At 38.6% G+C, this 10,089-nt stretch overlaps 1 protein-coding gene across 1 annotated transcript; it reads right to left on the reverse strand.

The window, feature by feature from the left end:
• Positions 1–2,202: 2,202 nt before the first annotated feature.
• LOC119699932 (sulfotransferase 6B1-like) lies at positions 2,203–9,070 on the reverse strand. The gene is made up of 7 exons (XM_038134075.1): positions 8,869–9,070; positions 7,274–7,413; positions 6,492–6,581; positions 5,735–5,861; positions 4,860–4,954; positions 4,080–4,236; positions 2,203–3,134 (listed from the first exon to the last, which is right to left on the reverse strand). Exons 1-7 carry the CDS (start codon positions 9,068–9,070, stop codon positions 3,004–3,006), a joined length of 942 nt encoding a protein of 313 aa, XP_037990003.1. The 3' UTR covers positions 2,203–3,003.
• Positions 9,071–10,089: the final 1,019 nt, after the last annotated feature.

The following is a 10,089-nucleotide window of genomic DNA, read 5'->3' on the forward strand; positions in this document are numbered from 1 at the left end:
TGTTTTTCAGACAGGAGGGTCCAGCTTTCCAATGGCTAGAAGTTGCATCACTTCCATAAATATCTCCCATGGATAACCATGACAAGGCATCATAGGCAACAAAAGAGACAAGGCCAAAAAGAAAGACACTTTTTTCTTCTTTTTTTTTTTTTTTTTTTTTGACAATTGGTAAGAACCTAGAAGTCATACATTTTGAGAGCCACTGCTATTGTGTCAGTCAATTATGTATTACCTTAACAACAGATTCCCAAGTTTTACTGAATTGATTCCCATGCTCACTGGCCTTATTTCTGCTTACCTTTCACACCCTCAAAATGTCACTCATCCTTCAAGTTTCCTTGACTACATTCTTTTTGACATGGCATGCTTGCTTTTTCCATCCTCCCTTCTTCACTTCCATACTGCCCAGAATGCAAGGGCCCGTAGAGTATCTCAAATGGAGCAAAAGCACATGAGATGTTACTGCTCTGAATAGCTCTGTCCTTTATAGTGAGATCACTAAGGGTATAAAGGGACTGAATTCAAGCCATGGGATGACACTGGAGAGGATAAAACTGCAAAATCAGGTCATGCTCTGGTTTTCTACCAGATCAGCAAGACCCCAGAGTAAGATCTGAGCCTTTTTTGTTCTAGCACTGTCATCATGTTAGTCCTTGCTAAGTGTGATTCCTCAGGTGTTCTTATGCCAGCTGCTGCCTGACTGATTTACCCCAATCAAGTACCTGCTCCTTTGGCTTCCCTTTTCTAAACACAGAGATCTACTCAGATCTACACAGAGATCTACCTTTACTGAACTTCGTGTTCACTAATCTTCTCAATGTGTTATGTTTCAAATTGTTTTGCCATTTTTCCTAGTACTTTCAGCCCTCTCTTCTGAACCCCAGACTTAAAAGTCAGTCATTTATGATACACTGTACGGTATTAGTCTGCCCACCAGTGTTAAAAGCAACATTAAATATGATCAGGATGCACCACTAAAGGAGATTGCTTTAATTGCCCTCCCAATTTTGCTGTCAACCAGTATATGCAGTGTGACCATAAGCATGCTATTGCAACCAAGTTCATCATATCCACGGAAACAAGTGGATATTCCTGAACGTATTGCTGCTGCTGAAAGTGCTTCAGAATGCCTTTTATTGCTGTTGTATGAATTTCTAAGAACCTAACTCTACTTCCAGTACTTTTGTTACTATAACCAAGATTTGTACGTTGCCATTTCCACATCAATTTCTGTCTCTTAAGCCACATAATTTCAGTCCTTCCGTAATGCTGTCATCTCTTTTATTTTCTGTCAGTGTCTTATTCAAGAGGTATGTTGTCTTAAGGAGCATCACCAACTTCTTTAACATAATTTATATGTAATATTTCCTTTTCTTCAAAATGTTCCATGGTCGGCTGCTTTGTCGTGTTTGCTACTACATCCTTATGCATCAAGTTAAGGTGACTACTCTATTCTGATTCTTCCTTCACAAGTTTTTAAACATTGCTATTATGCATGTTCTCCTCCAGGAATCTGGCACCTGTCTGGTTGCTTACAGACGACTTGTAGTTGTTCAAAGATGCCTCGCTGCAGGACTTTCTGCTACTCTGCTTCTGCATGCAATAATGCATGCATTTTCTAAATGTTCTATGTATTACTTCTAGCATTCATATTTCCTTGCAAAACTCTGCATGTACACTTATGTCCGGGCAGAATCAACCAGCTTTAGAAGAATGAAACAAAATGTCTTTGAATATTTCATTCTTTCCAACTCTATCTTTTATTTTTACATCTTATCTGATGAGGTGATGGATCTATCACCTAGATAGTTCTATTGGGTGGGGTTATTCCAGGTTTTAATTCAACTATACTTACAGAACTTTATTTTGCCCATTTTTTTTCCAGAACAGATATCTGAAAAAATCTTAAATACTGTGTCTAGAGAGGCGAACGCCAATGGCAGTACAAGAGAGCTGGGCAGAGCAATGTCTCACACCATCACTCTTGACCACCCCACTATGTCAATAGTGGAATTTTCAAGAAAGACAAACCAGAGGGGTTCCAAGAGAGGACCACAAAGTTGAGAAGGCTCAGGGACAACCTCAAGACAGTTTCCAGTACTTAGAGGGCAGCTACAAAGAGGATAAAGGCTCCCTATTTACCAAACACCACATGGTGAAGAAAAGAGGCAGTAGAGTCAAGTTGCAACAAGGGAGGTTTAATCGTAATATAGGAAGTAAGTTCTTTACAGCAAGAACATCCATTTGCTGAAAAAATGCCTCCAGGGATGTGGTAGAATCCTCATCACTGGAAGTTTTCAAGATATGATATCTAGATAGAGTCTCATCCAGGCTCCCTTTCCCATGAAAGGTTGTACCAGATCGTTTTTCAAGTTCTGGGCTGTTCTCTGGTTCTATAGAAAGCAGTGGCCCCGAGAGAATCTTGCCTGTTGACATCAGCCTGTAATCTGAAATCCATCTTGATATTTTGCATTCAGAGAGATCAAGAGCCATAAGAACGCTGATCCATATTCCCCTCCTTTCTGCTTTCTCTAGTTTTGATTTAGTTTGTGCTGAATTCATGGAAAATCTCCTTTGACATTAGGCTTCTGTCATATCCCTATTTTTGCTAGTGATATTTTCTGTGAAGATGTTGACTGATTTGGAACATTTTTGAAGAAAAAAATAATCTGCATACTAAAAAAATAGAAATCATCTAGAAGGATAGAAATTGTTTAGAAAGAAAAGGGGCATTTCCTTCCAGGTGACAGCTGGAACAGGGCTGTTAGGTTTTTTGTAAATATGATTAGTTGGCATCTTCTTCAGCAAATGAGTGTAGCCTGAGGGTCACACCATAAAACAAAAGGCTCATCACTCAGCATTGTCACTATAAAGGCTACTGCAATGACTCTTAGAGTAATTCTAAGGTGCTTGGGTCATTTGATCTAGTTTTCCAATGTAGACTATTCAGATGATCTGAGTCTGCCTTGCAAAGTTCTTGCTCTAACCATATCTCATTTCTCTTCAGGCTTTGCAATACAAGTCATACTTCAACTTTTTCCCGAGTTTCGTTCCTGCTATATGTTCTTCAAATGCTTTGTCCATTTTCTCACTCTGATCTTCAGTGAAAAGATTCTTCCAGTCACTTACACCACCTTCAAAGAAGCAGGAACAAACTCTTGAAAACCAAGAAATTTCATTTTTTATTCTATAGTGCTGTCATTTCCATTGCATTGTACATTAAATCTTGTTGATCCAGTTTCCTGATGAAACATTTTTCTACTCCAATATAATTTTGTGAAATCAGTGGTGTTACATCTATTTAGGAATAATCTTTAGCTATAAAGCCAAAGAACATACTCCTCTTTAGGTGACTGTGTTCAAAAAGGCAGCCTAAAATCCTGTTTGCCTCCATCTCTCTCCTCTAGTCAGTTATGACTGGCAAAGTGGAAGATCATGAAGAATTGAATAAGAGTCATCTGCCGGGAGGCAGTGCTGGGAGGCAGAGCTGGGTTTCTGCTCCTTTGGCAGCTTCAGTTTTTATCCAGTTACTTCTTTAACGTAGAATGCAGAAATAGATTGTGACAACCAGGTTGCCCTTCTCCTGCCCGTGTCCCCCACACTACACTGCAAAAGTTGTTCCCTTCTCTTCCCACTCTTGTGTCCCCTTGGATTCTTGCTAGCTTGGCTTAGTTCTAATGTATAAGAATGAACAGGTGTTCAGCAGTGGCCATCTCAGAAGATTCCTATACTCTCCTACAAAGTGTGGTCACAGCACTCAGGCTGAGTTTGGCCCTGTGCTGTCTGCTCCATTGTCTGGGCAATTGGTGATCCGGGCACAGAGGTGGAGGGGAATTCAGACACATGACAGTTCCTCCTTCCTGCCAGCCATCTGTGAGCCTCCAAAAGTGGCTCTGCTGTGAGAGCCTTGCTGGGTGTCCTCCTCACCAGTTCTCCTTGAATAGTCTCCTCAAGCAAAGCAGTGATAACCTGCTTGATACTCAAAATGCTAATGTGAGTGCAGGAATAAAGAACCAAAGCATGGCCTAAGTTCTTGGGAGTGGGACATTTCTACCTCTGAGCCCCTTGGAGATTCCTACCTTTGCGAAAGAGAATATTGCCAAATGACCCATGGGTCTTGTCTGAGTTTTTCTTCATAGACTGGAAGCTGCTCCTCTCTACCACCAGCTGGAGCTGTTCCTCAGTCAGAGGAATTCCAAAGAACGTAGCTATGTTTTTCACACTCAGGGCACGATTCTGGAAAGAGGAATGTAACATATGCCATGACTTTCAAATAAAGGACACTGCTTTCCTAGGCTTTTATACTTCCCTATAGCACTCTGCTGACTGCATAGGATATTCATAGAGTTCCCTAGGTTCCCTCCCTAAAGTGGGCTCTGGTGTTTCTCTTCTCCATAATTACTTTGGAGAGATAAGAGCTGCCTTCCTGTAGATTATAAAATATTATACGTGCGTTACAAGTGAATAAAATCCACTCTGTTGAAAACAGAAAGGCTCCTCCCCAAAGATTGAATACTGTTGATTTTGGTTTACAATGATTTGGGCTTATATTACAGAATTCACAGAATGACTAGGTTTGAAGACACCTTAAAGATCATCGACTCCAACCCATGCTCTAAGACCTGAACTAAACCATGGTATCAAGTGCCATATCCAGTCCTACAGATAAATAAAAAACAAGAATCATTTTCACAAGCAAAACATTAGGAAGGTTTTTTAGTATGAATTTCACTTTTCTTCCCTTAAAACAAGAATCTGTCTCACACACCCTGGATACCCTGCATGCATATAATGTTGAATTGGTTTACGAAAAAAAAGCTCTTGAAGTTTAAAATATTTGTAACTATTGATAACCTTACCTCTTTTACCTCTTCATAAGTTATTGTCATAATATTTTCTTTGTCAGCATATTTGTTCCACTCAGAAAGGTATTCAAGGTAGCATCCCCAGGCCACTAAATAAAACAAAGGAATCCTAAGATGAAGCATAAATTAAGATTATACAAGTTTTGCTCATTGAGTTGTGTCAGCCAAGGTCTTTATTAATGATGTCTATGGCAGAGCTTCACCCTTCTGTGGGAATTACAGGTTTTGCTCCCGGATCAGGTATAAGATACCATTGGTAAGTCAGAAAAATAAAACCTGGTAGTATTTCAAGACAGCTTTGAGTTCATCAAAAAAGCTGTCATTTTGCAGACCATCTTGTAAAACTCCCTCAATCCAGCCTAAAATCTTATTGAACCCTCCCTTCCCCTGGCCATGTGCTAGCCAAATCTCATCACCTTCAACTATTGTGCTATTACACTCTATCTTTTTTAATGCAGTTGATTTAGTCCCCTTTTTAATGCCCTAGACATAGTCCAAATAATTCCTTTCTTCCAATGTGGCATGGAGGTGATTATATAGCTCCATGGACACAAGATGACGGACATAGGAGAGCAGGGCTAAAGGGGGACCCAAGACTGAGATAAGGAAGAACTGCTTCTTCCAGGAAAAACAGCAGTTTGTACAAATTTTAAAAGCCTGTGGAAGTGCAGTTTTGACAGATATCTATCCTCAAGCAGCACGACAATTATGGTAAACTTAAGTTCAGATGCTTAGTTCTCTGTCTTTAATCTCTGTTTTTATATTGTAAACTAATAAATTCCTAGCAAAGCTGATTTGCCAAACTGCAAGGGTTTTTAGACAAAGACAAATCATTGGACAATTGACACAGACAGCAAAATATACTGTACTTTTCTTTGTCATGAAATCTGTGAAGAACTCATCCCAGGTCTCATAGGAAGGAAGAGTAGCCAGGCCATTGCAAAAATGGTAGAAAGATGTAGCAACATCTTTTGGATTACGAATCAGTAACAATATCTAGAGAAAAATTAAATTAATTATTTATATGGAAAGACATAGCATTGAAAAGAAATAATAATTATATACTTTATAACTGCAGTTGTGGATTTCTAATACCTTCTGTGCTCCTAGAAGTTACAATTTCATTCCCAATTCAGAAGTATTTGACTTTGCTTTGGTACCATGAGAACATGGTTGCCTATAATTATTATCTCTTACAGATTAACCAAATTATTTATGCAGAATCTAAGTATGTTTTGATCAATAAGAAGCATCGTTCTTCTTTTAAGTAGCATGGATAATTCACAAAAATATAAATGCTCCTTGACATTTGACACATTGAAGCCCTCACTTGTAACAATGCCATAAAATTCCTCCCACGGGAAATCATATCAAAAACCATTTTGACTCTGGAGGATTTGTTCAAGCCCTGCACCTCTTTTGATGAAACTGTCAAAGGTGCCAATAAGGGCAAACTCAGGTAAAGTGAGGTTAATGGCAGTACTTAAACAGTCCATGTGGAAATGGCCAACCTAAACACTTAGGTGTAAGAGTGATTCTGAAAATTGGCAATAAAGTACCACATTGGCAAAAAAAAAAAAAAATCAGTTAAAATGTTTCCTTTAATACATTAAAATCAGCACTCACCTTGGCATTGTTTTTGAAGATAGATTTGGGAAGATTTTCAGGACGAAGATGAGTAACCATAAATCTTCGAGAAGGTAATTTGGTCATTCGCTTGAAGAATTAGAAGGAGGAAAGTGGACAGTTGAGTTAGTACAGGTATTCTTTTCAGTAACCTATGATAAAATGGTGCCTTTATGAACTTATCAACAGTTATTGGCTGATTGAAGTAGTTTTTTTTGTTTTTTAGTGAGTGTTGCCCCGGGATATTCCCCTCTGGGATATATGCCCCCATCCAGTGGGCTGCCCTGAATGGCTCTAATCTTCAAAAGCCCATGAGCAATTGGAAAAAGATTATCCATGGTTAGTTCTCTTCAGTGATAATTCCCTTCAGTTCCGTTAGACAAGGGATCAAATCTAGAGGTGGGGTACGCATTAGTTATCTGTGAAAACGGAAGCATCTAAATGAATGAGAGAGGGGATGAGGAGGAAGAGTTAGTAAAAGAGACAAATGCTAATATTACATGATTTGACACATCTGAAGCTCTTCTTAAATAAAAAAGTTGCTATTGAATTTCTGAAGTTGCTATGTATCTCATGGGTATGTGCCCCTCTCTGTCCCAATGAAGTGTTCATTTATTTGTATGTGTTCAGTATTTGACAGTCCAGATGAGATTACTCCTGACCAGATCCCACATAAAGAGGAGTGGTAAAGTTCCTATCAAACAATGGAATAGTTCATACATCATATATTCAGTATTTGAAGCACATCATGTTCATCATTTCCATACATATTCTGTTCCCACCTCGTATTTCTCAGCATCTCCAACTTCAAGATAGGGGAACTCTTCTGATACTTCAGCATGCACACTGCTTTCACTGCCTGGTGTTTTCTTTTGAGATATGGCTATCAGGTCAGTTAAGATTTGACTTAGCCAGTTAGTGCCTGAAAGAAGAAAAATACAGAAGTACTTGTAAAACTTTTAGAATGGACAGAAATAGATTTACCAGGGAAGTCAGGAGGTGGTAGTACTACCACGTGAGTTACCAGGTGAGTTACCAGGTGAGTTACCTGGTCTCCTTTCATGTCATACAATCACAGCTGACCGTCTGGTCAATCACCTCCAAGGATCCTACCTTTGCTCCTCATAAGGACATAGTTCTCCAACTTGAACAGTTCAGTGCACCATGAATTACCTTGTATGTTGTAAACTAACTAATCAGGGAGAAGAACCACTGAGATTCAACTAGGAAAACCTGCATTAATGTAATAAATTTTATTGTGACACATATAAGGGAGAGTGGGGTGGTAAACATGTACTTTAAAACCTAATGTATGGAGTGTTTTCTGGTGTGCTGGATTGTCTTTGGAAGAAAGATGGGTCACAGTACTTCAAGACAGGAGCAGAACGAGATCTGAAAATTGTGCAATCATTTTCTTTAGCAACCAGAAAAAACTCTCTGAAGTGACATTTCCTAGACACACTTATTGTCTTTTTCTTCAAAAGATTACAAAGAGCCTGCATAGATCTCCCATCTCTGATTTTCCATTTATGACTTCTGGACACTGGGTGCCTACATCTTTCTCCCCACAATCCTAACAAGTGCATTCCACTGCATAACATTTCTTCAAAAAGAAAATCCAATAAAAAAGCAAAAACTTCACAGTCCTTTCAGCTGTGACTATCCACTGTATAGCAGTGTGAACCAATTGCTGGAAGAGAGAAACAGTGAGATTAAAGTGTATATGAGGTACATCTAATCCAAACTTTTGGCTTGCATGTTGGCCAGTGCTTTGAGGTAGATGGAGCAAATATGTAAGGTAAACTTGCAACCCTAGCAAAGATGTCCTCTTGACTTCCCAATAATTACAGAACAGCGTAATCACTTCAAGGACTACAAAAATATTTTTGATAGCTATTTCCTAACATGTATGTGAAATAAACTAATGACAATTGAATATACCATTTGATGGTGCCAATGGCTCCACTGTAAAAACATAAAGCTCTTAACTTTATAAACATACAAGTGGGAGCAGATGGTGTAATATCAAGAGATCTAATTACCTCGGGTGTAAAATCTATATTTTGATTCTCCCCAGTTTGTGCATTTAACTTCATAACAATGAAAAGCAAAGATAATGAAAAACTGTATAGGCTATAGAAAAGAAATGTTATCTCAGTCTTTTGGAAATTTTTCCATATCAAATATTCATAATTCATTTCTTATGATTTTTGAAAATGAAATCAGTTTTACAAAATTTGGTGAAAATTCTAAATACAATTATTTAGCATAATATTATATTATGTATCATATCATATATATTTCATATAGGTAGTAGAAACCTTGGTACTTGCTATTACAGAACCTTGTGTATAAAAAAAAATTTAAATATATTCACCAGATTTAGGATATCCTGCCAAAATTACATCATCACTTCTGGCTTCAAAGGACTCCAAGGCTTTGAAAGTTTCAGGACTGCAAACAGTGGTAGGGTAGAGAATTCCCTTGTAAGAAAAGAGCAGTTCATCACGACGCATTGATTTTGCAGCTTCTACTGCCTTATCCACTAAATCAACAAATTGTTTCCTGGACTTCTCCATTCTTCTTCTCTCTCTGTCACACACAAGCTCTGTCAAAGTGTGAACTGCAGTGTAGAAGAAGAAACCCACAGACTGTCCTTTAATAGCTGCTTGGTTTGTTGTCCTTTTTTTTTCTTGACCCTATGAAAAATTACCTCTTTATGAACCTGTGAAGGTATATGCAGCTCCTGTCAAAGACCTTATGTAATATGAACCTTTGAAATCAATAGATGTTGAACATAAACAAACAAGATAAGCAGCCGAATGCAATTGTATTCTAGGTTGAAGGGCTTAGATAATTTCTAAACATCATGCCAAAAATTCTGTGATTACAACACAGAGTTTATAAACAGAATATAACAAAATAGAACGACATGAATTACAGATTGGAATTTAAATGTCATAATCAAAATCCAATTGCAGATTGGAATTTAAATGTCATGATCAAAATCCTCAAGGCAGTTCATCTCTTTCCAGTACTCACTGCTGGGATTTTTTTTTCTTGATTATATCACTCATCATTCTCCCCAGAGTTAAATAAAATGTGTTGGGATGAGGAGAGAAAATGTTCAATGCACTAGAGACTGAGCTGAGGACAGTCCTGTGAGTGTGGCCGGCTGCTGCCTGCAGCTGGAGCCCAGCAGGGCACAGGGGCACAGGCACTCTTGGGCCACTCATCAGACTGCACTACAGAGGTCTGTTTTTCTTCTGGTTACACAAAGATTACTCATTTCTACACTTCTTTGATGAGCTCAATCATTGTTTTACAACTGATCAGTGCTTAGCGAGTTGGTAAGAACATAACCTCAGCTACACTGAGTAGTGTTTATCATGCACTTCAGATTATGAGCTGCTGACTGCCCTGACCCCAGTAAAAGAACTGCCTTTAGGCTCAGATTCAATATTTAAGTCTCTGGCCAAAGGATGGATGGGTCACAAAAATGAGAAAACAGTTCTCCCCCACAATTTCTGCCCAGAATTTACATGCCATCCTTTCTCATCTCCATCTCTTGACTGCTGGGCACTGTAAGGAAGGGGAC

This window comes from Motacilla alba, chromosome 3, assembly GCF_015832195.1.
Source record: "Motacilla alba alba isolate MOTALB_02 chromosome 3, Motacilla_alba_V1.0_pri, whole genome shotgun sequence".
In the NCBI taxonomy this organism is placed as follows: Eukaryota; Metazoa; Chordata; class Aves; order Passeriformes; family Motacillidae; genus Motacilla; species Motacilla alba.